The sequence below is a fragment of the Mauremys mutica genome, chromosome 2, assembly GCF_020497125.1.
Source record: "Mauremys mutica isolate MM-2020 ecotype Southern chromosome 2, ASM2049712v1, whole genome shotgun sequence".
Classification (NCBI taxonomy): domain Eukaryota; kingdom Metazoa; phylum Chordata; order Testudines; family Geoemydidae; genus Mauremys; species Mauremys mutica.
In genome coordinates, this window is record NC_059073.1 from 4,634,434 (window position 1) to 4,661,591 (window position 27,158).

The 27,158-nt window shown below is 53.5% G+C and overlaps 1 protein-coding gene across 5 annotated transcripts in view; it reads left to right on the plus strand.

The window, feature by feature from the left end:
• The window catches only part of MROH1 (maestro heat like repeat family member 1), a 105,009-nt gene that overhangs the window by 56,084 nt on the left and 21,767 nt on the right, over positions 1–27,158 (plus strand). For all 5 annotated transcript variants that reach the window (XM_045004402.1, XM_045004401.1, XM_045004404.1 and 2 more), the window contains 4 exons: positions 5,246–5,398; positions 8,811–8,965; positions 9,884–10,049; positions 10,900–11,096. In XM_045004402.1, coding sequence (XP_044860337.1) covers positions 5,246–5,398; positions 8,811–8,965; positions 9,884–10,049; positions 10,900–11,096 — 671 coding nt within the window. The remainder of the gene's footprint in view (positions 1–5,245; positions 5,399–8,810; positions 8,966–9,883; positions 10,050–10,899; positions 11,097–27,158) is intronic.

Here is a 27,158-nt window from a genome sequence, read left to right on the forward strand (position 1 = left end):
CATCCAGAGGCGTCACCGCCAAATTTCAGCGGATGCTTGTCTGCCGGCCAGTACGCGGGCGCACTTAGACGCCTTGGTGGGCACCATGGCGCCCGCAGGCACCACATTGGGGACCCCTGCCCCAACCTCTGTCTGAGCTATTGAAGTCCTCAAATCGTGGTTTAAAGACCTCAAGCTGCAGAGAATCCTCCAGCCAGTGACCCGTGCCCCATGCTGCAGAGGAAGGTGAAAAACCTCCAGGGCCTCTGCCAATCTGCCCTGGAGGAAAATTCCTTCCCGACCCCAAATATGACGATCAGCTAAACCGTGAGCATGTGGGCAAGACTCACCAGCCAGCACCCAGGAGAGAATTCTCTGTAGTGACTCAGATCCCACCCATCTAACATCCCATCACAGACCACTGGGCATATTTACCTGCTAATAATCAAAGATCAATTAATTGCCAAAATTAGGCTGTCCCATCCTACCACCCCCTCCATAAACTGATCAAGCCTAGTCTTGAAGCCAGATGTGTCTTTTGCCCCCACTGCTCCCCTTGGGAGGCTGTTCCAGTATTTCACTCCTCTGGTGGTTAGAAACCTTCATCTAATTTCAAGTCTAAACTTCCTGATGGCCAGTTTATATCCATTTGTTCTTGTGTCCACATTGGTACTGAGCTTAAATAATTCCTCTCCCTCCCTGGTATTTATCCCTCTGATATATTTAAAGAGAGCAATCATATCTCCTCTCAACCTTCTTTTGGTTAGGTTAAACAAGCCAAGCTCTTTGAGTCTCCTTTCATAAGACAGGTTTTCCATTCCTCGGATCATCCTAGTAGCCCGTCTCTGTACCTGTTCCAGTTTGAATTCATCCTTCTTAAACACGAGAGACCAGAACTGCACACAGTATTCCAGATGGGGTCTCACCAGTGCTGTCAGGGTTCCCTGCCCACTCTGAACTCTGGGGTACAGATGTGGAGACACCTGCATGAGAGACCCTCTAAGCTTATATTCTACCAGCTTAGATTAAAAACTTTCCCAAGGCACAAATTCCTCTCCTTGTTCTTAGACGATATTGCTGCTGCCACCAAGTGATTTAAACAAACATTCAGGGAGGGGCCACTTGGAGCCCTATCCCTGCCCCTGCTCCTTCAACCCTTTCCTGGGGAGGCTTTAGAATAATCTACCCATCAATTGGTTAACAAGGTGAGCACAGACCAGACCCTTGGGTTTTTAGGACACTAAAACCCATCAGGTTCTTAAAAGAACTTTATTATTTAAAAAAAAAAAAAAAAGTAAAAAGCATCTCTGTAAAATCAGGATGGAAGGTCATTTTACAGGGTAATAAAAAGATTTAAAACGGAGGATTCCCCTCTAGGCTCAAATTTAAAGTTACAAAACAGGAATAAACCTCCCTCTTGGCATAGAGGAAATTCACAGGCTAAAACAAGAGACTAGGAAGGAAATGTGTTAGATTACTTCCAATTTCTGTAACTTTAGATACTCAAACCGCTGAGCTATCAGGAGCTGGATTACCTGCTTGGTCCCTCTCTCTTTTTGTCTCAAGAGGGAAGGAGCACAAAAAAACCCTTCTCTTCTCCCTCACCCCCCCAAGATTTGAAAGTATCTTCTTTCCCCATTGGTCCTTCTGGTCAGGTGCCAGCTAGGTTAATTGAACTGATTAACCCCTTATAGGTAAGTGATTCTGTACCTCTGGCCAAGAAGGATTTTATAGTACTGCATACATAAAGGTTGTTACCCTTCCCTTTATATTTATGACAAGTGCCTTGTATAATGGTACTAACACCTCCCTTAGCTCTACTGGAAATGCCTCACCTGATGCATCCCAAGACCACATTAGCTTTTTTCACAGCCATATCACATTGGCGGCTCATAGTCATCCCGTGATCAACCGATACTCCGAGGTCCTTCTCCTTTGTTACTTCCAACTGATGTGTCCCCAGTTTATAAGATAAATTCTTATTAACCCAAGATCCACAAGTTCTTCAGTCCAATCCACTTCCCTAACTAATTTCCTTAATTTTTTAAAGTTTAGCCCTTTTGAGATAAACCCCAGTAACAGATCTATTTTTGTTTATCCTTCCATTTAGTTTGAACTGAATTAGCGCATGATCGCTCGAACCAAGGTTGTCCCCTACAACCATTTCTTCTGAGGTCCTCACCACTCACCAAAACCAAATCTAAAATGGCATCCCCTCTTGTTGGTTCTTCAATTACTTGGTGAAGGACTCCATCAGCTATTGCATCCAGAAAATTCTGAGCCCTATTATTATTACTAGCACTTGTCCTCCAGTCTATATCTGGGAAGTTAGTCTCCTATGATCACACAATTCCCATTAGTGTTTACTTCATTAAAAACATTAAAGCGGTCTCTATCCATATCCAAATCAGATCCCGGCGCTCTGTAGCACACCCCAAGCACTATCTCAGGGGAGGCTCTAGTAGCTTTCTTTCCCAATGTGATTTTTGCCCAGACAGACTCTGTTTTATCCATTCCATCACTTCTTATTTCTTTACAGTTACCCATCATTGATATACAATGCTACTCCACCACCGTTGCCTTTATTTCTGTCTTTCCTAAACAGCACATAGCCTTCAATACCTGTACTCCAGTCATGACTACTATTCCACCATGTTTCTGTTATCCCTATAATACCCGGTTTCACTTCCTGCACCAGTAGCTCTAGTTCCTCCATTTTGTTACCTAGGCTCCTCGCATTAGTGTACAGACAGCTTAATTTTTGCTGTTTGGCTTCACTGACATTCTTTACCCAGTTAGGCCCAGACATTCTACCACCAGTATCACCTATTAGACTGGTATCTACACTATCCTTCCTCCTTATGTCCATTCTTCTGCCCACGGCTGTATCCTCTCTTACTTTGTTTTCTTCCCTCTCAATGTTAGTCTCCACGCTGGAATTTATCTGGACATCTCCCAACCATCTCCCCCAAATTCCTAGTTTAAAGCTCTTAATCAGTTGTGCCAGCCTCCATCCTAGAAGTCTATTTCCCTCCTTACTCAGGTGAAGTCCATCCCGAGAGAACAGTCCTCTGTCCATGAATGCCTCCCAGTGGCCATACATCCCAAATCCACCTTATAGCACCACTGCCTGAGCCATCTGTTGATCATCATCATCTTATCACACCTTTTGTTGCCCTTCTCTAGGAACAGGCAGAATCCCACTGAAGATCACCTGAGCCTCGATTTCCTTAAGAGTCTTCCCCAGCCTGGCATAGTCTCCCTTGATACGTTCCAGCAAGAATCTAGCCATGTCATTTGTTCCTACATGAAGGACAATCAGCGGATTCTTTCCTGCTCCCGTTAGGATCCTCTTCAGCCTCAGGTCCACATCCCGTATCTTAGCACCGGCAGACAGCACACCCTTCTGCTCTCCAGATCAGCTCTAGTTACAGGCCTCTCTATCCTTCTCAGTAAGGAGTCCCCAATCACGTAGACCTGCCTTTTCCTGGTGATGGTGCGATTCTCTGGTCTATCCCCTGTTCCCTCTGGCCGCAAGTCCTCTCGATTCCTATTCTCCCTTGCAATCCTCCGCAACCCATCCTGTATCCTCCTGGGGCTCATGTTTGGTGTCATCTCCATTGACTCTTCTCTTCTTCGTCAGCGACCACCTGCTGTGCCCCTTCATTTTCCAACTCCACAAACCTGTTCCTGAGCTCTATTGCTCCTTCACTGGCCCGTCTTTTCCTCTGCCGGGTTCGCTTAGTCGCATGCTTCCACCGTCCACTGTCCTCACCCAGCAGTCTCCCCTCAGAGCTCTTTGGTCCTGCTTCCATCTGCAAGTCTGAGATTATCCCTTCAGCCTCCTCATGTCTTTGCTCCATCATCCGCTCAAACCCCCTCCTAAACTCAACCAGAGCTTCCACCTGCATCTCCAGTCCTCGGATCTTTTCTTCCATCAGCTTTATCAGGCGGCACTTCATGCAGATGAAACCCTTGTCAGGTTCCCCCTCCAGGATCATGTACATGCCGCAGCTTCCACATCCAGTCATCCTCATTGTGTCTTCCACTGCTTGGGTCACTACCACTGCTGCCGCTATCTCATAGGCTTCCCACCTAAATCCTGTAAGTCCGGGAAACACAAACCAAACCACCGCCACCCACAGCGAAACAAACCCCCAACGAGCACCACAACACTGCCAGACCCCCACACATTCCCTTCACTAGCCTGTCTGTTCCTCTGCCTGGTTCTCCAGTCTTCCCCCCCCCCCACCCCCAAACTCCCCTGTTGACAGCTCGGTTTCCTGGCTCCTGTGCAGCTGCAGCTACAAGGCCCTTCTGCTTGGACATGCCAGTGTGGGGTAAATGTGAGGGATGCAGCTGGGGCCACATCTCGGCTTCCGCACCCCCTCACCAGCCCCATGGCATACGGCAGGTTCTTGGTGCCGCATTTGAGTGTGGTGTGGACAGTTCTAAATGCCCAGTCTTGCCTCAGTTTCCCTTTGTAAAGTGACCAGTTCTAATGGAGTGAAAGCTCTGGACACGGAAGTCCTTGGCTTAGTCACCAAGCAGCTAACTCCAGGCTAGAGGTAGTGTCCATGCTGCTCAATGCAGTCCCTCCTCCAGCTCGTGAGGGTCAGCCTGACACGGCTCTGAGATTGTACCTCTGACTGGCTGTCTCTGAGCTCGGCTAAGCTAAAATGTCAGTTCCTTGGCTGAGGAACTGCTGCTCCTTTTCTCGATCTCACACCATAGAGCAAAGAGAGGGTGGCACTCGCCCCCCAGGTCACACCATGGTTGGGCCAGTCTTGATTTTTAAAGCACCCTGAGATCCCCGTGGCAGAGGCCTGGAGCTGTGAGCCTGTTCTCTCAGCCGGACAGCTGTAATCCATGGCACCCCCAGGTGTTCCTGTGGGGTCTTTTCCCTCGGTCAGTAGGGAACCAGGCCCGCAGTGTGAGGTTGGAGCTGCTGTCTTTCAGCTGAGGACATATCAAACCAGGGTCCTGAGCCTTTCCAGTCACACTCTAGTCTGAGACCATTTCTATGGCATGTGAACGACTGTATTCTGGCCAAATTCCAACTCCTTATGTTCTACCTCCTTGTACAGTAGCCAGGTGAAAGGTTCTTTCTGCCGGTTGTGAGTTGTGCAGCACTGCTGTGGGTGTTGCTGGGTCTCGCCCCAGATGTGGCTGCATTTCAGTGACCTTTGTTTAAGTGTATTGGGTTAAAAGTGCTAGAATCCCCAGCATGTTAAATCTAACCTCTTCCTGCCTTCTCCTTTGCTAGGTGATTGGGAAGCGCCTCCCACCTGACCAGCTGATGAGCCTTCTGCTCATGATGTTTGAAGGGCTGGCAGATCCCGATCGGAACTGCTCTCGAGCCGCTGCTGTCATGATCAACGCCATCCTGAAGGAGCGTGGAGGGGTGTTACTGGAGAAGGTAAAGCCTAGGGTCTCCCCCTCGCCTGTGCTTTGGACTCCAGGGCGAAGGGAACCTTCTTTAGCGAGCTGGCTCTTCAGGGATTCTGCTGCGCTGGGCTCTCCCCTGCAGCCGGATCTGAGCAGGGTATTGGTCTCTCTCTCCCCCTGTTCGAGCAGTCCCCCTCTGGGGAAGGGCTTGGTGTCTGGGTGCTACTGCCAGACGAAGGGGGAAGTCAGGTTCTGGAATATGCTTGGCAGGGCAGGAACTTGGCATGTTTGTGCAGCGGCTAGTGGGAGAATGAGGCACCTGTTCGGGCCGGTTCTGAGTTCCTGGGTGACGCGCCAGGGTCCTGCCCTGAAAGCTGTAAAGATGGTGGCAGCAGGACAAGGCCGCAAAGCGCCATCACTGCTGCTCTTCAGTCACAGGGCGTCGCTTAGCGTCCTAGTCTCCTTCACCCCCGGCTGACCTCAGGCTGATGCTCCCCAGCCTTCTGGCCAAGCGACTCTGGGACAGGAGCTGCAGGCCTGGAACCGGTGTCGCCTGCTGGTGGATGTAGGGAAGCTGCCACCCGCTGGGCCTGCTCCAGGGGTTCATCGGCCATTCTGGCCTCTGGTGCTTTACTGGGGCTGGGGCTCCCGGTGGGATCCTTGGGCGCCCTTCCGGGCAGGAGGGCTGGAAGCTCGGGGGCGTGAGAGATTCTAGGTGTGAAGCTTTGTTCATCTGATTTTTCTACCTTTTTGGCCCAAGCCTTTTCTTCCCCTTTCCCCCTTCTTGGAAAAAGCAGTTCTCCCTCTCCACTTCTTGGGTGTTCCTCTGCCTCTAGAGGGGCTGCAAACGTCCTGTTCTCTACCTGTTAGCCTCTATCCTGCTTGGGGCTGCTCCTGTTGGCGTGGTTCACCTCTTGGTCAGATCTGTCCAGCCCAGCTTCTGAAATCCAAACTGGTGCTAAGCCTCTGAGTCCAGGGCCAAAACCGGAGCACAGCTGGGGACAGAGCACTGCTCTGCACTTCCTGTCTGCAGTGTGCTGCCAGGCCCGCTCGTGCGCGACCATCCTGTTTGACTGCATTGTGTGGCTCGCTCCTGCCATTCGGCCTGTGGGCACCTTTCCAGGAGCTTGGTGTTTGACTGGGTCAATGTGATTAATGTACATCGCTGGCAGGCTGTCTCTGGCACTGGGCTCCATGCAGAGGGTTTGGTACAGGGCTGAGCTTTCATCCTGTCCCTCTGGGAGCTGCTCAAGGCCTGAGGGTGCTTGGGGTGGCTGGGGAGTCATGTTCCTGGCCTTCAGGTGCAGCCCCCTCAGCCTTCTGGCCAGAGAATTGCTGCTGGACACGGCGAAGGGAAACCAGGCCTGGGGGGCTCGTGCATAGAGCACTGCAAGGACTGCTGGCTAACATTGGTCTCTGCTGCCTCTCCCCTTCCTCGGGACCCCAGAAGGCGAAGGGTCCTGCCCCAGATCACTGCAGGCCCCCAGCATGGCAGGACGTGTTAGCTGGCTAAGCTACAGCCTCCATTGCTGACAGCCTGCCTGGAGGGCAGGGACTGTCCTACTGGGCCCTTGCCCTGGGTCTGAGCAGTGAACCAGGCAGTGTGCTGGGAACCCGTCCCAGCTCCTCCGCATGCCGTCTGTCTGAGCATCATAGAATCTCAGGGCTGGAAGGGACCTTAGGGGGTCCTCTAGTCCCACCCCCTGCTCAAAGCAGGGCCAACCCCAACTGAATCATCCCAGCCAGGGCTTTGTCAAGCCTGACCTTAAACACCTCTAAGGAAGGAGATTCCACCACCTCCCTAGGGAACCCATCCCAGTGCTTCACCACCCTCCTAGGGAGCTAGTGTTTCCTAATACCCAACCTAGACCTCCCCCACTGCAACTTGAGACCATTGCTCCTTGTTCTGTCATCTGCCACCACTGAGAACAGTCTAGATCCATCCTCTTTGGAACCCCCTTTCAGGTAGTTGAAAGCAGCTATCAAATCCCCCCTCATTCTTCTCTTCTGCAGACTAAACAATCCCAGGTCCCTCAGCCTCTCCTCGTAAGTCCTGTGCTCCAGCCCCCTAATCATTTTTGTTGCCCTCCGCTGGACTCTCTCCAATTTATCCACAGCCTTCTTGTAGTGTGGGGCCCAAAACTGGACACAGTACTCCAGATGAGGCCTCACCAGTGCTGAATAGAGGGGAATGATCACGTCCCTTGATCTGCTGGCAATGCCCCTGCTTATACAGCCCAAAATGCCATTAGCCTTCTTGGCAACAAGGGCACACTGCCAACTCATATCCAGCTTCTCGTCCACTGTAACCCCAGGTCCTTTTCTGCAAAACTGATTCCTAGCCATTCAGTCCCTAGCCTGTAGCAGTGCATGAGATTCTTCCGTCCTAAGTGCAGGACTTTGCACTTGTCCTTGTTGAACCTCATCAGGTTTCTTTTGGCCCAGTCCTCTAATTTGTCTAGGTCCCTCTGTATCCTATCCCTACCCTCCAGCGTATCAACCACTCCAAGTTTAGTGTCATCTGCAAACTTGCTGAGAGTGCAGTCCACACCATCCTCCAGATCATTAATGAAGATATTGAATAAAACCGGCCCCAGCACCGACCCTTGGGGCACTCCACTTGATACCGGCTGCCAACTAGACATGGAACCATTGATCACTACCCGTTGAGCCCGATGATCTAGCCAGCTTTCTATCCAGCCCATACTTCTTTAACTTGCTGGCAAGAATACTGTGGGAAAAGCTTTGCTAAAGTCAAGGAATAACACATCCACTGCTTTCCCCTCATCCACAGAGCCGGTTATCTTGTCATAGAAGGCAATTAGGTCAGTCAGACATGACTTGCCCTTGGTGAATCCATGCTGACTGGTCCTGATCACTTTCCTCTAAGTGCTTCAGAACTGATTCCTTGAGGATCTGCTCCATGATTTTTCCAGGGACTGAGGTGAGGCCACTGGCCTGTAGTTCCCTGGAGCCTCCTTCTTCCCTTTTTTAAAGATGGGCACTACATTAGCCTTTTTCCAGTCATCCGGGACCTCCCCCGATCGCCATGAGTTTTCAAAGATAATGGGCCAAGGGCTCTGCAATCTCATCGGCCAACTCCTTTAGCACCCTCGGCTGCAGCGCATCCGGCCCCATGGACTTGTGCTCGTCCAGCTTTTCTAATTAGTCCTGAACCACTTCTTTCTCCACAGAGAGCTGGTCATCTCCCCATGCTGTGCTGCCCAGTGCAGCAGTCTGGGAGCTGCCCTTGTCTGTGAAGACAGAGGCAAAAAAAGCATTGAGTACACTAGCTTTCTCCACATCCTCTGTCACTAGGTTCCCTCCCTCATTCAGCAAGGGGCCCACACTTTCCTTGACGTTCTTCTTGTTGCTAACATAGCTGAAGAAACCCTTGTTACTCTTAATATTTTTATACCCCTCTTCTGCCTCTCGTCCTCCAGGTGCCCGTGATCATGGCTCTGATTCACAGCAAGCTGCAGGAGGTGGATGAGGAGCACTTAAGGAAGGCAGCTCAGCAGACGGTTTACATCCTGGCCTCCCAGCATAGGACGGCGGTTGTGTCCAGTCTGCTGGGTAGCTCCCTACCCTTTGACAGGTACCCGGCTCACACCATTGCATTGGCTGGCGCGCTGGCTGTTCCTGCTCTCCCTCGGAGGAGCTGGGCTTTGGAGCAGCTTTCACTTAAGCTGCAGCTAATCTTCTGGCTCCTGGCTCTGGTAATGGGACCCTGCTGGAATGTCCTTCCTGTGCTCGGGGATCAGCACGTCCACTTGTCGGGAGAGTTGCCTTTAGAAAGGGCCTGGAATTGCTTAGCAGGGCAGCCTGCACGAGCGCGTCTGTTATGGTGTAGGCCACCCACCCTGAGTCATCCAGCTCTGGCCTGGGGTTTCCCTTGCACCTCTATTCCCCCCTCCCCTCCCTGCACGTGTCCCCCCCAGTGATCCTGCCGGGGTGCTAGAGGCGCAGGGATTAAGGTGATGGGGAAAGCCATGGTCCCTCCAGCCGGTCATGGCCTGAGGAAGGGGGAAAACCGTAATGCACCTTGCCAACCTTAGGGTGCCATGCAGGGGAGGGAGCGTTTCATCCCAGCTGCAGCCGGGGGCCCCCAGCCTTTCCGTTTGGAGGGGCTGTGCAGCGGGAGCCTCTGGGCTGCCCAGGGGCTTCATTCACCTGATGTCGATCGTGGACGTCTCTCCAGGCTCTGTCCTACCCCCAGTGTCACACCGAGCAATTCCCTCCCTCCATGGGGATTTTCACAGGCCCCCTCTGCCCAGCCCCGCTAGGGGGCTCCTCCGGTGGGGTTCTGGAGAGCACGGCTACAGAGCCAGGTTGCGGTTAGTGCCTTAGCTGTATTTCTGCACTGCGGGCCAGGAGAGGAGACCCACGTCTGCCCTCATGGGGAGCTGAGCAGCATCGTGCCGGGGCACTCGCCGGCTTGCTGCTGCTCAGCGCTAGGAGCCCGTAACAGGGCAGCTCGTGTGCAAAAATAACCCTCCTGTTTGTGCAAACCTAGTCACACCTGTGCCATGTGGAAGGCGCTGGCCACGGAGCCAGCCCTCACGTCGCAGATCTTGGAGCTGCTCCTGGACAAGGTGAATCGGGACGTGCCGTACAAAGAGAACAAATCCTTCCTGTCGGGGAGCACCTCTGAGCGCATCGCCACTCCCCTCCCGTTTGCTGTAAGTATCATGCTGCTCCCCCGCCTTGCCATCCCTCCCCCCGGCACAAAGGGGCCGGGCTCCCAGCCCCCAGGGAAGATGGCATTCCAGACACCCCCCCCCGGCCTGCTTTGTTCATTTCCTCGGCTCAGGTGTTTGGGCCAGGCCTGGACTCTGGAAATAACGCATCACTGTGTAATGCCTATTAGAACTAATCCACAGGCTCATAAAAAACCTCTCAGGTGTTCATCCTCTAGGGAGTCCACTTCGCGTTTTATCCCGTCAAAAACCTAATCCCTGCTTGGCAGCTTTTTAAGGAGTAAAGCAGCTGTGAAAATCTCCTCCTCCTTTGAACCAAGTGCAGATGGTACAGAGTCCGTCATGCTGCAAGCAAACCCTCCTTCCCACCCCTGCCCCCACCCCCTCCCCTCTCTTCTACAGCCCTGTGTACTCTGGGCCGTGTAATTACAGCTCTTGAAATCAGCCGGAGCAGGGCTATGCAAGCCGTGTGCGTGACGTGCACGCGCTCTGCCTGCCTGAAAACTCCAGCTAGGGGATCGCTCCCCGCCAGGTGCCGATCTCAGACCCTGTTTCCTGATTTAGAAACATGCAAGTTTCAAATCAAACGGTTTTGTTTGAATTGTGGCTTTTTGCTTTGTTGCCAGCTCTGGCTACGGCAAAGCCAGGCCTGGGGCGCTGAACAATGGGCTGGTTGCTGGGGTCTTGTTACTCCTCTGAGTGGAGGAGGGGATTTGTAGCGCTCCTTGTCTTAGTCGATAACCTACCGAGTATTGTTAACAGGTCTTAGTGGGGAGTAGACGACTTCTCTTCCGCCCCGGCCCTTCCTAATCCTCTTTTTCTCTCTTCCCAGGCCACATGTGCTCTGCATGAGATCATGTCTGCTCCGGAGTCTGGGCCAGCGGTGCTGGGGCTCTACCCGCACTTGTTTGTGGCTCTCCTGTTGCGAGTCAGCTGCACCGTGGGTGTCCAGCTACCAAAGAACCTGCAGTCCAAGGAGAGGAGGAGTGCCAGCTGGAGCCAAGCACCCCGAAACCTGGAGCCCTGCAGGTAATGAGCAGAGGGTGACTTGGTGACGGGGGCTTCGAGGCAGCTGTTTTACCTGCCATGTGGAACTGATTTTTGTTGTTCACAAACATCACACGTGCTGCCTGTGTAATCAGGTGGCTGGTGAATCACACGCAGCCCGGAGCTGATTCAGGCTGAAGGCCTGAGTCCCAGGCTGTGCACAGAGCTCAGGTTTCCACAACAGGCTAAATCTCCAGCCACATTTGTGCTGTGAAATTGTTCCCCACATGCTGAGGTGGCTGTGCTCCGTACTGCTGCTTCCAGGGCATGGCCTCCCCTGAGCTAGCCCTGCAGCCCTTCCCCATGTCCTCCATGCAGACCCCGCCTCTGCCCAACTGCCCGTGCACACGCTCCTCTGGAAAGGGGACCAGCTGCTCTGCCTCCTTCAGAGCCAGCCATTGGCACATTTTAATCCCTGGCTGAGGCACTGGAATGGGGAGTCGCATTCCCCGTTTCGCCTCAGGATGTGCTGCGAACGCGCTGCTGCAGAGAGGGCGGTGCAGTCCCCCTAGCGAGACGGGCTGCCAGCCTGCAGGGGCGGGGTCAGGCTGGGAAACTGGCCAAGTCACTTGACTTACGCTGTGGCAGAGCTCTGACCTGTCCCTTCTAGGTACCGCCCATCACCTCCAGCACCCAGACACTGGGCCGGGGCGCTCTGTGACAGTGCTGGCAGACGGAGCTCCTGCCGATGACCATCCCTTCCTGTGTTACTGGGTAACGCCTGCTTTTGGCAGTAGTCATCGCTCTGGTGCATGGAAGATATTCCAAGCTCTGTGTCTTCAGCCTTTCTAGTCTCCTCAGGTCACCAGGCTACTCCTCTGCAGCGCCTCAGGCCAGCAGGCTTCTGTTGCCCTCAGGAGGAAAGATGGCCTTGTGGGAGGACACTGACCTGGCGTCTTGTGCTGCTCTCCTGACTGCTCTGCCTCATTGAATGGGGGTGGGGGTGGCTTGGGTGCGACTGGTGAGCGCCACGGAGAGGCTATAAAGCTGCTGCTCCCTGAAGTGAGGCAGTGGCTGTCTCTCAGCACATACCCTGAACCGCTGTGGCGTGTTCCTACCTGAAGAGTATTGCATTGTCATGGCTGTCTTGCAAACTCACCTTTCTAGGCCCGTTTCCAAACCCTGGTTGGTCATTGGGTGACCTGCCAGCCCGTCAGCAGTCAGTGCCTCTTCCAGTGACGGCAGCAATGGCCAGGTACACGCAAGCGTTGCCTCTTGTCTTACTGGGCATCTCCAGAAGCTCTTTCTTCCCTTGCCCTCAACCACATGATCCACCACTTACTCTTAAAACAACTTCTCTCCAGCCAAGATTTACATCCAGCGGTAATACTTCGATCCCTGCTTAGTCTGCAACGCCGCAGTTCCAAACTGAAAGGCCTGAGTTGTATTTGCAGAATAAGTTAGACGTTAGCTGCACAGAATAGGCTTCCTGCAGGTAACCCCTCCCCGCTGTCGGTTCTGCTGGCGCACACACTTGTGTACTGCTCTGGACAAAAGTCTTTGGAGCCATTAGAGGTACCGGCCTTCAAGCAGCTACCAGCTGGTGCATGCTCAGGTCTGGTCTGCACACCCTTCACCCATGGACAGGGCAGCTGGAGGCTGAATCTTTCTTTGGGCTTATGTTGCTCATGGGTGGAAAGATTATACCACCGTTGCAAACAGCAGAGACTTACTTAAGGAGCTTTATCCCTCGCCATGGAGTAAAGGGCAGGGATTGCTCGTGCGGTTTGTGGGTGGCTGTGCTTTCTCCTCACACCACCGGCTCAGGATGTTTTGACAGCAGGAGTTACAGGATCTTCATCCCCCACACTCCGCCTGGCCTGTCCAGACCTGTTCTCGCTAGTAACATTAAGCCACAGCTTCAGGCAGCCTTGTTCTTAAACGAGTGGTGAGAGGATGTTGAGTTGCTCCTGCTTGTGAGATGTCTACTTCGACCTTGGTTCTTGGTCATCCCATGTGCACCTACAGGATCGTTCATGTGTGACTGAGAGTCGAGCCCTTCATGCTCCAGTTCACTGGATCCCTCCGTTCAGTCTGGTCATGGTTTGTGGCCCCTCCGAGTGAGTTCATTGTACAGCTGGTTCCCCTCAAGCTTGACTCAGCTCCTCCACCAGAGCTCCCCAGTTCTCGCTCGGGTTCCACACCTTGTCTCTGCTTCCATACTGCACAGTGACACATGGTTTTATTGTCGGTAATGTCCAAATGGGGCTACGGCTCTGACTGGTTCCCTGCAATGCTGTAGCTGAGATGCGTCCCATGTGGCTACTGATGGGTAGGTTGCTTGCAAGTGTCTTCTGTTTGCAGTGTTTGTAAATGAAATATTCTGGCAGAGTTTGGGAAACGAGGGGGAAAGCCTAATGCATTAGTGTTCCTTGGGGCTCATCTGCATACAGCAGCTATTTTGGAATAAGATAGGACATGACAAGGACAAGTGCAGAGTCCTGCACTTAGGACGGAAGAATCCCATGCACTGCTACAGACTAGGGACCGAATGGCTGGGCAGCAGTTCTGCAGAAAAGGACCTGGGGGTTACAGTGGACGAAAAGCTGGATATGAGTCAACAGTGTGCCCTTGTTGCCAAGAAGGCTAACGGCATTTTGGGCTGTATAAGTAGGGGCATTTCCAGCAGATCGAGGGACGTGATCATTCCCCTCTATTCAGCACTGGTGAGGCCTCATTTGGAGTACTGTGTCCAGTTTTGGGCCCCACACTACAAGAAGGATGTGGATAAATTGGAGAGAGTCCAGCGGAGGGCAACAAAAATGATTAGGGGGCTGGAGCACATGAGGAGAGGCTGAGGGTACTGAGGTTGTTTAGCCTGCAGAAGAGAAGAATAAGGGGGGATTTGATAGCTGCTTTCAACTACCTGAAGGGGGGTTCCAAAGAGGATGGATCTAGACTGTTCTCAGTGGTGGCAGATGACAGAACAAGGAGTAATGGTCTCAAGTTGCAGAGGGGGAGGTTTAGGTTGGACATTAGGAAAAACTTTTTCACTAGTAGGGTGGTGAAGAACTGGAATGGGTTACCTAGGGAGGTGGTGGAATCTCCTTCCATAGAGGTTTTTAAGGTCAGGCTTGACAAAGCCCTGGCTGGGATGATTTAGTTGGGTTTGGTCCTGCTTTGAGCAGGGGGTTGGACTAGATACCTCCTGAGGTCCCTTCCAACCCTGAGATTCTATGATTCTATGAATTTAAAGTGAATTGCTATTCCAGCAATTGCACGTGTGGGCCAGCCCTTAACTTGGATTTCAGTGGGCAGAGTTCCTCCTCTAACACGATCAGTCCTCAGGTCTTGGTCAATAACACATGTAGATCCAAAGCATCGATTCCTCCCATAGGGCAGCCGAGTACTTGCCGGCTGGGAGCGAACACGTCCGAGGGAGGGCATCCTCTGGGAGGGCATCGTCAGGCTGCAGTGTGTGAGATGGCTCTTGCTGGCTGGCAGGCAGGTTTCTGGGAGTTCAGGGCACAAGACACTAAGGCTGCTCCTGAGCATATCAAACTTGAGCCATTTTGTGGACTGATCGAGTTGCCTGGAAAATGCTGTGTGGTTCTGGTCATCCCTGCTCTGCTGCCTCTGGCACCAATACAGCTTGCTTGGCACTGCCAGTCCTGGCCTGGCGCTCGTCCTCATCCACCAGCTTCCTGCATGGATTGTGACTGCCAGCAGGAAGCCCAGCATGCACTGGAGGCTAGTCCATCTTCCCTCTTCTCCCCCCCACCCCCCAAACTGGAGGGGCAAACAGCAAATTCCATGGGCAGTGGGATGTGGTTGAGCACAGCAGTGCTGGCCAGTCACACCTGCTGACTGATGCAGTGGCCTCAAACTCCCGTAGTAGGTTCCTGCTGGTATCGTGTGTGTGTCCCAGCCCTGCTGTCTATGATCATGGGTGGCTGGATGCTGCTCTGGAAGCTCAGGGATGGTGTAACTTCGCTGCAAAGCCTCATTAGTCCTGGTGTTCCCGTTGGCTACTGGCCAGCTCCAGCCAGGAAGTGCTGCTGGCTTGTGTCTGGGGTTCGAGGGACACCAAGCCATCTTTCTTCGAGTGCTTGCTCATATCCATTCCAGTTAGGTGTGCGCGCGCCGCGTGCACGTTCGTCGGAAGATTTTTACCCTAGCAACACTCGGTGGGTCGGCTGGGCGCCCCCTGGAGTGGCGCCGCTATAGCGCAGGATATATACCCCTGCCGACCCAGCCACCCCTCAGTTCCTTCTTACCGCCCGTGTCGGTCGTTGGAACAGTGGAGCGCGGCTTAGCTGACCTCCACTTCCCTAGCTACTCATAGTTCTCTCGTTCCTTGGTGTGTGTGTGTAGTTAAAAACTTTTTATATAGTTCAACTTAGTTATCACTTTATAGTATATTTAGTATAATATAGTTAAGAGGGGTTTGGGGAATAGCCCCTTCCCCGCACCTGGTGCCGGGGCCCATGCCCGGTTCACCGGGTTTCAAACCGTGCTCGGCCTGCCGCAAGCCGATGCCGACAGGAGACCCGCACGACTCCTGTCTGAAGTGCCTCGGGGAATCGCACCTGACAGCTAAGTGCCACATTTGCAAGGCTTTTAAGCCAAGAACAAAAAAGGAGCGGGACATTAGGCTAAAGCAGCTCCTCATGGAGGCGGCTCTCACCCCTCCGCCTTCGGCACCGAGCGCTGATCAATCTACGAGCAGAAACACCTCTTTGGCGCCGGTACGGCCAAGGCTCCTCGGCACCAACCGTTGCTGGCTCGACGCCACTCCCTCTCCCCGAGATCGAGAGAGACTAAGACTCCTGCTGCTTCCGTGCCACCGGCACCGCAGCCAGAGAGCTCGCCCAAGTCGGACCGCCCGGCGCCGGCACCTACCGCGGCACCGACAACGTCGGCACCGTCGATTCTGGTCCCACAAGGGCCATCGAGTCCGGTGCCTGTCAGCTCCCCGGCTAGACCCATGGTAGAGCTTACTATCCCGTCCACGCCGGAGACGTTCTCAACGGCGAGGGATCTCATTGCAATGACAGTCAACGCTGTCTCCACCCCCGGCACTGCCGGTGCGGGTGATACAGTCTATAGGCAAGCCGGCCTTGATATGGCCACCCTCTGTCGGCACAGCGGACCGGCACCGTTCAAGATCATGGTCCCGCAGACGTTCCAGGTCCCGACGGAGCTCCTGCTCCTGTGGCTGCTCGCAGTCCCGGCACCGTTCTCCTCTTTGGTACCGGTCGCACTCGCGGCCCCGGTTGGCATCCCGTTCGCCGGCCCACTATTCTCGGCACCGCTCCGGCACCACTACAGGCATCGAGATTCCTGTAGCCGCTCCCAACGTCGAGGCTCGAGATCCCGGTCGACCTCCCGGCACCGCTCCGGTCGCAGGTCCCGATCTTGCTCCCAGTACCGGTATACCTCCCGGTACTGGTCTCCAGTGCTGAGTAGTGCAAGGCCAGCTAGAGACAGGGACTCTGCTCAGGGCCTCTCCGCTCCTCCATGGCCATCCAGGCACGCTTCAGTGTCGTCCCGCGCGGACAGCTATTATGCGCAGGACCGCGAGTCCAATGTGCCCACAGGGGTCTTCCAAGAGGCACAGGCCCAGGACCTAGGCCCACACCACTGGTTCTTCTGGACACCCTGGGCGTACCACCAGGCCCAAGGGGCACCAGTAGTCCCGTCCCGCTCGGCACCATCAGAGCACCGGGTGCCAGAGGCGACAATCAGCCGTCCCCCTCCGACTGGTGCGGAGGAAGCTCCAGTCCACCCACCGGACTCCCCGGTCCCACTGGAGCAGGAGGTTGCTCAGGAGCAAGAGGCCATGCAGGACCCTCTTGTCCCAGGTGTCTCCTCTTCCTCTTCTCCAGATGAGGCGGTGGCAGGGACATCCTCCTCAGGCCCTCCTCCAATCGACCTGAGGGCCCACCAGGACCTCCTCAGGAGGGTAGCACTCAACATGAACCTCCAGGTGGAGGAGGTCCCAGAGGTAGAGGACCCGGTAGTGAGTATTCTCTTGGCGGATGCTCCCACCAGAGTGGCCCTACCATTTATTTGCACCATCCAGGCCAATGCCGACACTATATGGCAATCGCCGGCCTCCATCCCACCTACGGCCAGGGGAGTTGAGCGTAAATATATGGTGCCCTCTAAGGGGTACGAATATTTGTATGTCCATCCTCCTCCCTGCTCACTGGTTGTTCAGTCAGTTAATGAGAGGGAACGCCATGGCCAGCAGGCAGCAGCCCCACAATCGAAGGAGGCTAGGCGAATGGACCTGCTCGGCCGTAAAGTGTACTCGGCAGGTGCCTTACAGCTCCGGGTGGCGAATCAACAAGCCCTCCTCAGCCGCTATAGTTACAACACATGGGCGGAGGTGGGGAGATTCACAGAACTGGCGGGAATCCTGAGGGAGTAGGAGTTCGCGGCCTTCTTGGAGGAAGGAAAAAAGGTGGCCAGAACTTCCCTCCAAGCCTTGCTCGATGCAGCCGACTCAGCAGCCAGGACTCTGGCCTCAGGTGTTGCCATGAGTATCTCATGACTTCAGGTTTCCAACCTCCCGCCCGAGCTGCAGTACACCATCCAGGACTTGCCATTCCATGGTAAAGGCCTCTTCTTGGAGAAGACTGACCCTAGGCTGCAAAGCCTGAAGGACAATAGGGTCATAATGCGTTCACTAGGCATGCACACGCCAGTGACCCAACGCAGGCCCTTCCGCCCCCAACCTCCCCACCCGTACTTTGTGCCTAGACACAGACAGGACTTTGACAGACGGCGCGGACGAGGTGGGCGTAGACGCCAGTCAGGACCCCAAAGGGGCCAAAATCAAGGTCCCTCGAAACCACCGAAATCTAACTTTTGAAGGTGCACCCGAGGACGGCGTACCAGTTACAGACCAGGATCCTTCTCCTCCCTTCCTTCTCCAACCGTCTCTCCTACTTCCTCCCGACGTGGTCCCAGTTGACTTTGGATCTCTGGGTCCTACGCACGGTGGAATATGGATACCGCCTCCAATTTGTTTCAACCCCACCCTCGCACCCCGTCCCTCTTCAGGGATCCCTCTCACGAGCAATTCCTCTCGCAAGAGGTGCGGTTGCTCCTTGCCATGGGGGCTATAGAGGAGGTGCCAAAGAACGAAAAGGGCAAGGGGTTTTACTCCCGTTATTTCCTAATCCCCAAGTCGAAGGGTAGTCTCAGACCCATCCTAGACCTGCGAGGACTCAACCAGTTTATGGTAAAGTTGAAGTTCCGTATGGTATCCCTGGGGACCATTATCCCATCCTTGGATCCTGGAGATTGGTATGCCGACCTCGATATGAAGGACGCATATTTTCATATCGCCATTTTTCCTCCGCACAGGAGGTACCTCCGCTTCGTAGCCGACCATCAGCACTTCCAGTTCACGGTCCTGCCCTTCGGCCTTTCCACAGCCCCAAGGGTATTCACGAAGTGCATGGCCGTGGTCGCTGCGTATCTCCGCCGACGTCGGATACACGTGTTTCCGTATCTGAACGATTGGCTCATCCGGGGGACCTCCGAGAGAAGTCACCCAGCATGTGGGTGTCGTCAGGGATCTCTTCACTCGTCTAGGCCTGGTGATCAATATAGAGAAGTCCTCTCTGGTTCCCACACAGAGGTTAGACTTCATAGGAGCGACCCTAGACTCCAATCTAGCCAGGGCCTGCTTACCACAGCCGCGGTTTCAAGCAATGGCAACAATCATCCGCGGTCTGCAGAATTTCCCGACGACCTCGGTTCGCACTTGTCTCGGTCTCTTGGGTCACATGGCTGCATGCACGTTCGTAACCAAGCACGCCAGGCTCCGCCTGCGTCCGTTACAAACTTGGCTCAACTCGGTGTACCGCCCGACACAATAGTCACCATTCCCCCGAGCACTCTAGGCTCTTTAGACTGGTGGCTGACTCCCTCCCTGGTGTGTGCAGGGCTACCGTTCCATCCGCCTCAGCCCTCAGTGTCCCTGACCACGGATGCGTCTTCTCTCGGCTGGGGCGCGCACCTCGGAAGTCCTCCTATGCAAGGCCTCTGGTCACCTCAGGAGCTGACGCTGCACATAAATGTCCGAGAACTGAGAGCAGTCCGCCTAGCGTGCCAGGCGTTCCTGCAACATTTACAAGGCCGCGGTGTGTCAGTGTATACGGACAACACAACGGCCATGTACTATATAAACAAACCGGGAGGGACTCAATCTTCCCCCCCTTTGTCAGGAGACCATCAGACTCTGGGACTTTTGTATAGCCCACTCGATAGACCTGGTAGTGTCCTTTCTCCCGTGGCTTCGGAACACTCTGGCGGATTGACTGAGCAGGTCATTCCTCTGCTACCTGGTCTTCGGTCCACACCTTTGCCTCACATTATGCTCTGGTCCAACAGTCCAGAGATGATGCAGCCTTTGGCTCAGCAGTCTTGCATTCTGCCACGTCTCACTCCGACCCCACCGCCTAGGTAAGGCTTGGGAATCACCTAATTGGAATGGATATGAGCAATCACTCGAAGAAAAGACGGTTACTCACCGTTGTAATTGTTGTTCTTTGAGATGTGTTGCTCATATCCATTCCAGACCCGCCCTCCTTCCCCACTGTCGGAGTAGCCGGCAAGAAGGAACTGAGGGGTGGGTGGGTCGGCAGGGGTATATATCCGGCGCCATGGCGGCGCCACTCCAGGGGGCGCCCAGCCGACCCACCGAGTGTGGCTAGGGTAAAAATCTTCCGACGAACGTGCACGCGGCGCGCGCACACCTAACTGGAATGGATATGAGCAACACATCTCGAAGAACAACAGTTACAACGGTGAGTAACCGTCTTTTCTGGGGGCACAGTCAGCACGAAGGGCCGGCAGTGTTCAAAAGGAGTTCAGGTAACTTCGGATTCTGCCCCTGCTCCCAAGGCCCTACTCCGGGTCTGGGTTCTTAAACCTCCCTTCCCTATTGAGCTTTCCTCTCCCTTGCTGCTGTGTGAAAGCCCTGCATGAGCACAACCTGCTTGCAAACCCCCTCTCCCCTGAGCAGGGGAATTCTGTAAACTCTCCTCTTCGGCACTGGGGGGTAAAACTTGGGGCCGATGTGACTGGCTGTTCCCCAGGCAGACACTGGACAATGCCCACGTTAGACGGCACTGAACCAGGGTTGCTATGCCCAGCGCCCCCTCACCTACGGGCGTGAAGGAAACACAACTCCTGCTCTTTGCATCTGAAGCAATGAAGGAAGGGCTGCATGGGGGAAGGCAATAAGCAGTTCTGCATTGGTACCAATAGATGGCGCTGGTTTGACTAGCGTGCTGGAGGCTGCAGGATTAGGTCTCGCCAGCGCTCCTTGGGTGAATTCCAGTCCCCTGCCCATTCGTCAGCCGTGCCCAGACTGTCTGAATTCAGTCCGTTAAAACAACCTCGAGGCTTTGACGGGTGCACCCCGTGGCAGCAAAGCAATGCAGTGTCCTGCTGCTGCACCCTGAACTCTCCTGGGGAGATCACTGCTATAGGGCACCCGCATGGGGAACACGCCAGTGAGCCAGGAGAACCAGGCTGTAAACGTGCCCCTTCTTGCCAAATTCCACGCCTCCGCTTTAAGGGGGGGTTGCCTTGATCCATGATCCATTGCAGTCACTGGAGGTGGTCACAGGCCCAGGACAGCTACAGCAAAACCTGCAGAATCTGACTGGGAAAAGCCCTCCTTTGCATAGACGCTACGAGCTTCCTGCCCCACTTCCATCAGTCAAGGGGAAGCCTGAGTCCCTTTGGCCTGGGGTGGGGGTGGGTTGCAGGCTTTACCATGACTCTGTGGCCTGTGCACGGGGGAGGCTGCATGGACCGAGAACGGGGACTTGTAGCCACTTTAGGTGATTCCAGCTCCATTCATCAGTTTTGTGCTGAGACGCTGCAAGGAAAAGCTGTGCTCCGTCGTCTGGGGGAGGGGGCAGAGTCTGAATTAGTGGCTGCCTATGACAGACTTTAAAGTGATGCAAACTCTATCTGACAAAGCCTGATAGGCCCTGTGTTCAGCTTGGAAAGCTGCCACTAATTCCTCTGGTAGCTTTTCCAGCCCCAAGTTGTAATGAATGGAAACAGGTTGTTACGCTGGCTAGCAGAGCTGCTCTCTGATTAGGGTTTTATTTAGACCACATGTTAAAACAAAATTTAAAAAAAAAATCTGCTCCAGTGGCTCAAGCTAAAGTTGCGCTTGCTCCACACGGCTGCTGTTTCCTCCTCCTGGCTGCGTCCTCCACTCTCCAGCCCAGCTCGGGGAGGGCTCCGTTCTCCGGATCTGCTTGCGGGAGCCTCCACAGCCACCCTACTCGTGAACCCTGACAGAAATTCTCACCATTCCTTAAGTCACTTGCACTCTCTGTGGCTCTGGCCGTGTGCACCCAGAACTCTCTGTTCTCTCAACTGGCTCTTCCTCCTCCTTAATGACTTCTGGAAAAGATGCACAGTGAGAGGTCTCAGCCAGACCCCAGACCACCAGAACATGAGGAACACTTAAAGGAACTTGGAGCAATTGGTTGCCTCCCAGGGAGGGAGATGCAGGAGCCAGAAACTACAGATCTTCCTCCAAAAAACTGACTCTCTGAGCAGTTGGGGCAAGAATCCAAATAGAGCGGGACTGCTGCTGTCCTGTCTGTGAGTGCCACTGGCCACAGATTGGATCAAGCATTAAAATGCTTCTTTCCGAGCGTCTCCTTTTAGCAGTACGGGCACTGGCCCCTCTGATCTCTTGTCAGGCAGAGCAAAGGCCAGACCGCTCCAGGATTGCTCTTGGAGATTGTGTGGCAGGTTCAACAGAACTGGGTCTTCTTGCAGTGGGAACTGATTATTCTTCCCTGCAACATGCTGGCTGCAAAAGGGCTCGGAAGTCCCTGCAGTATCCTAGAACTCTTCAGAGCTGGAGATGGAAGAGACCAGATGGGTCACTATTGCATTACAGGTTGCAGAGGGGGGGCTCTCTGGGGTTCTCTGGTTCAGGTAGCTTAGGAGTGGACTGAGGCATACATAGCTTCCCTTGGGGGCGATTCCAGGGTCTAACAGAACGTACGAGCCCGGAGCCAAACGTTCCCAATGAGCCCAAGCAGAGGGGTATGGGGCACAGTGGAGACTGCAGGCGAACGGCGGGATTGGAAAGGATTCCGACACAGGATTGTGGCAGTAGCAGGCATGTGACTAAAGCTCCCTGCAGACTGTGCTGAGCGCTTCCGTTCTGCCCAAGCGAGAAGGTGGCTTTATCTGGGGCTCCAGAGGCTTGGCTGCCACTAGAAAGAAACCCGACAGGCAGGGCCAAGTGCTCTCCTGTCTCTCCGGCTCCGCTGAATTTTGCGGGTGTGGCTCCAGAGCAGCAGCGTTGCTGCAGGGTGGGAAGCTCTGTGAAGTATAGGTTGATCAAAGGCTACGTTTGGGGGCTGGGGGAAGGTCTCTTACCAACCACATCCAGACTTGCCTGGCCCATTGATGATGACAGCACAACCTCCCAGACCCCGGGACTGGGTTCTGCTCTTACTGCACTGGGTGCAAACAGGTGAACTTTGGCTCTACGTCTGAAGTCATTGCTGACTGATGTGCGGGAAATCCCTTTTGTCCCAGGTACAGAAAAAATGCAGAGATGTAAAATTCCAGGCTGCTCCTAGGAGCTGGTTGCAATATCCATAATTTCCTGTACACGTTTTGAGTTCTAAATCTTGCTGATATTTAAGTGCCAAAGAGCTGGTCAAGGTGAATACGATAGCTTGGCAGGAAAAGGCCCTGGAAGAGATGGGCTTCTGGTGGGAAGGCAGGAAGTGGCTCTAGGACACTGGAAAAAGCAAACGTAGTGAATGACGGATTTTAACCAGCTGCCTTTCGAAGCTATTGCTGTGCCTCACTGCCTTTGTGTCTTGCGTCAGTTTAACGATCCCTGTTACAAGGATGGGGGGATTCTTCAGCTGAGACCCTTCTGTGCAGTTACCTGCCATCTGCTTTCTGTCGGGCCAGCAAGCACCTCAACAGCAACGGCTTGTCCATGTGGGCTGGGGCTGCATTTGTGCTTGTTCGTCCGAGGGGTCGTGGCGCCATGGCTTATGGCCTGGTCACCGAGTCTACAGTTTCCAGGACAGCTACAGAGCAGGGTCTCCTTCGCCTAGTTCACCGGGCAGCCTCCAGCAGGTCCTTGCCTGGCTCCACCGTGGAACCCGTTCCCTTGAGGTAGCCAGTGTCGGGGACTGATGCAGAAAAACCCTACATTGAACATACCAGGATCTCTCCTAGCTGAATGCTGTTAGTGGTACCGCGAGTCTGGCCCCAGTGCAGCTGCTTGGCTTCCCAGCTAGTCACCTTGAACCCCAGCCCTCCCCATACCTCTTGTGATGCAGCCAGGGACCCTTACTGGCCCTCCAGGGATACGCTGCGGGGTGGCCCCGCAGCCAGGAAGAGTGCCATGCCTAGACGCTCCTGTCTTCCTGGTTGACTAGCAGACTGTCCCCCCCACCCCGGGCACCATGGGGAGCAAAACCCCTCTCCCAGTTCATGCAGTGCCTCTGAGGCCCTGGTCAAATCTCACCAGTCCCAAAGTCAGACGTGCCAGCTTCCTCCCTGTGGGGCCTTTGATAGTGGAAAGCAGCTCCCTTGTTAACTGGATACACAGCCCCTGTGGGCTGGGCTGGCAGCTTACGGAGAAGTGGATCTGGACTAATGTTCCCTAGCGTGGTATGGGAAACACTTTGTGTTTGTAAACAAAGAGGTCAGCGCAGTCCCTACAACGCAGCATTACATCTATGTGCGAAATAGCTTGTGTAACCCGCTGCTGGAACCTTGTATGCCATGGCCAAAAAGCGACGCATGGCTTTGGCCGGTGGGACAGTATCTTCCGTTACTCGGTTGGCTGGGCTCTTGCTTATTTATTTTTTGTGCTAACTTCCTTGTGCACCAAGAAAATCGCTACTTAAAAAAACCTCCCCCAGGCTGATGCTTATGTTGAATGCAACTGAAAAGGTTCAGAGGCTTCTGTAGATCCGAGTTCCTGCTCAGCAGAAAGGTTCCAGGTCCCCCAACGGCGCTCTTGGTATTGCAGCACTATTCAGGATGCGCTAGTGGCTGTATTAACACACGCTGGACAGACACTGCCTCTTCCAAAGGCAATTCAGCATTTGGCCTATGACTGGTGTAGCTAAGACAGGGTATTGCAGACCAACTCTGAAGAACACTGACGTGAAACACTTGGGGTTCAGTACTGAGTGGAATATACAGAACAAGTAAATAAGGTGACTTTTTGTTCAAACCACCTGATGCTGCTGCTTTTCTCCTTATTCGACAGCTGCCCCTCGGAGCTGGACGACTGGATAAATTGCCCCAGTCAAAGGGCTTTGACATCCAAGTTGTGGGTAGCTAGTGAATGCTCTGCCTGTAGATGCTGAACTGGAGAGCTGTTCTTGTGAAGCTGGTATCACAAGTAACCTTGGATGCTACATCACCTGTTTTCACATTCTCCCACTTCGAGCTAAAACCATTTTCAGCCATGGTGAAAGAGACGACATGGGAATTACTTGCATGTACTGTGACATTCATTTTCTGAAACCAATTTTCTGGAGGCTGCAGCCGCAAGGAGGCTGGAGCTGGTGATAGATCTGAGCAGTAGCGGTATCTGGATGCAGTCATGTAGTACAGCGACTAAGACGGGAACAGCTTGGGGTGCCCTAGAATTCAAGGGGTCTCATGTCCAAGCTTGGTGTGATCATTCGCTGCTGGAAGCGTGGTGGTGTCCTGTGCAGTACTGTTGTCCGAAGTGAGTGGTGGTCTCCTGCCAGCACCTGCACATGCCAAACAAAGGGTCCCTTCACCCTACATAGAGACGAATGCCTGATAGGTCCATGACCCCAAATACAGGAGATGGATTTAGTCTGAGTTTAAGGTCAGAAGGGACCATTAGATCATTGTGTCTGACCCCTGGTGAGCTCAGGCCGCCATCCATGCACTAAACCCAGCCACAGAAATCAGACCCAGCTATTGCGGCCCCCAGGAAGCTTGACTGTTCCATGCCCCAGGTGGTGAATAGGAGGTCCTGGGGTGCCCCGGTGCTCGAGGCTCTTGCAGTGGCAGGGAAACGATTAAATAATCCTCTCCTAGGAGACTCTCACAATTGGAAGATGCTAAAAAAACTGGAGGGAGTTCAGAGAAGAGCCACCAAAATGATGAAAGGATTAGAAGTCCTGCCTTAGAGTGATGGAGCTCTGGCCATGCACCCTGCCCAAGAGAAGGGCCAGGGTGGACTTGAGCACTGTGAAATACTGACATGAGGAACCACTAGTGACAATGGGCTCTTCGATCTAGCAGAGAGGTCTACCAGGATCCAGCGGCTGGAAGCAGAAGCTAGACCAGTTCAGACTGGGAATGAGGGTAATGATTCCAATGGTTAATTTAACACGGGGTGTGGTGGACTCGCCAGCACTGACCATTTGTAAATCCAGGCTGGCTGTTTTCCTGAAAGCTGCTGGCGGAATGATTTGGGGACGTCTCTGGCCCATGCTAGACAGGAGGTCCGACTGGTGCTCACAGTGGTCCCCTTGGTGTTGGAGTCTGTGAATGAATGAGGTTATTGATGGCCGTTGTAAGGCTCTAAAGAGCGTTTTTGCCCCCAGAATTCAGTCCCTAAAGTTGATGCAAACTAGTTCTGTAGGAAAAACATTGGTGATGGAAAAAGTAGAGAACAGCAGCATGTGATGGGCCGGATTATACGTGGAGTCCAAAATGGAGGCCAGGATTGCCAGATGAGGCAGGCTTGTGCCAACAGCCAGTTAAAACATGCGTGATGGCCTGTTTGGGAAACTCCTGCCCATGGCAGATGTCCGGGATTGGCTTGGTTCTTGTTCCTAGCTGCTCCGTTCTGTATGGATTACTCAGAACCCGCTGCGGCTCATCCACGCCTCCCTGTGTCTGTGGGAGGACATAGCTAGTCCACTGGGGCTCCTCCAAGAAGCGGGAAGCTGCAGGCAACAAGCAGCATGGTCTGTCCTGTCCCCATGGAGTGGAAACGCTCTCGGGGTGGGGAAGGGCAACTTAGCGCCGCCAAGCAGCTGCACCCATTGTTCTTTAGCTAGTCTCCTTAATGCTTCCTTACTCCCCCTTCCGGGGAGCACGCGCGGCAGCTGCCCAGGTGGGTGATCAAGAGTTTGGCCGTAAAAGGGGATGTCTCAAAGTGGCTAACCCAGCAGCTGCCATTGGTTTAGTGCGTTCTGCGTGCCAAGGTGTTTCCAGTTCTACAGCTCGTGGTGTTAACGCAGCCTCTGTGTTTGCTCGGGGAGGGAGGGAGATCGCTAGATAAAAGGGCACAAATAAATACAAGGCAAAACTGCTGAAGAAATATTTCTTTCTTGAGCAGTCATGTGTATCCATTTAATTTCCATGTGTACAATGGTCCATTCTATATTTTCCACTATTAGTCTGGATACTGGACAACGCTGGAGAAAAGATTATACACTGTCACTAAGGAGAGCCAGGATCTTTTGGGGTTTTTTTGCGGTTACACAACCTTTTGCTGCAGAACATGGCGAGTGCAGTTACAGCAGCAGAAGAGAACTTTCCACACGCATTAATTCTACGCACACGCAGGTATTTCTGCACCTAGAAAGGGCGGCATCCAGTCCCTCCGAAACTGCAGAGCCTCCTTCACCGCAGCTTAGTCTTAGTGCTACTGGCAAAGTTAATAGCATGAGCACAACAGTCTTGAGTTAAGTCCCTGACTCTGAGCTGTTCTTTGTAAGGGATTTTGTTTTCTTTACATGTGTGGTAAACACATTCCTCTTTCTTGTATGGAAGCCTAAGATTTAGCCATTACTAATATTTGTTTTGTTCTGACAGGATAACGTATGTTTCCCATATGTTGCTCTCTGCTTGCAGCAAAATAATCCCTACCAATAAAATATTAATGCAAAAAAAAACACCCTTCTTATAGTAGCTCTGGACTTCTTCTCTTTTCAGTCTGTTGTCTTGGATCACTTTAACGGCAAATGTCCTGGTGGAAATGGAAGTAGCCGTGAGTTATGGGTTTTTCTCACTCCAGCTAAAGCCCTCACATAACTCATTCAGTCCTCAGGTACTCTTGCACCTCTGAAT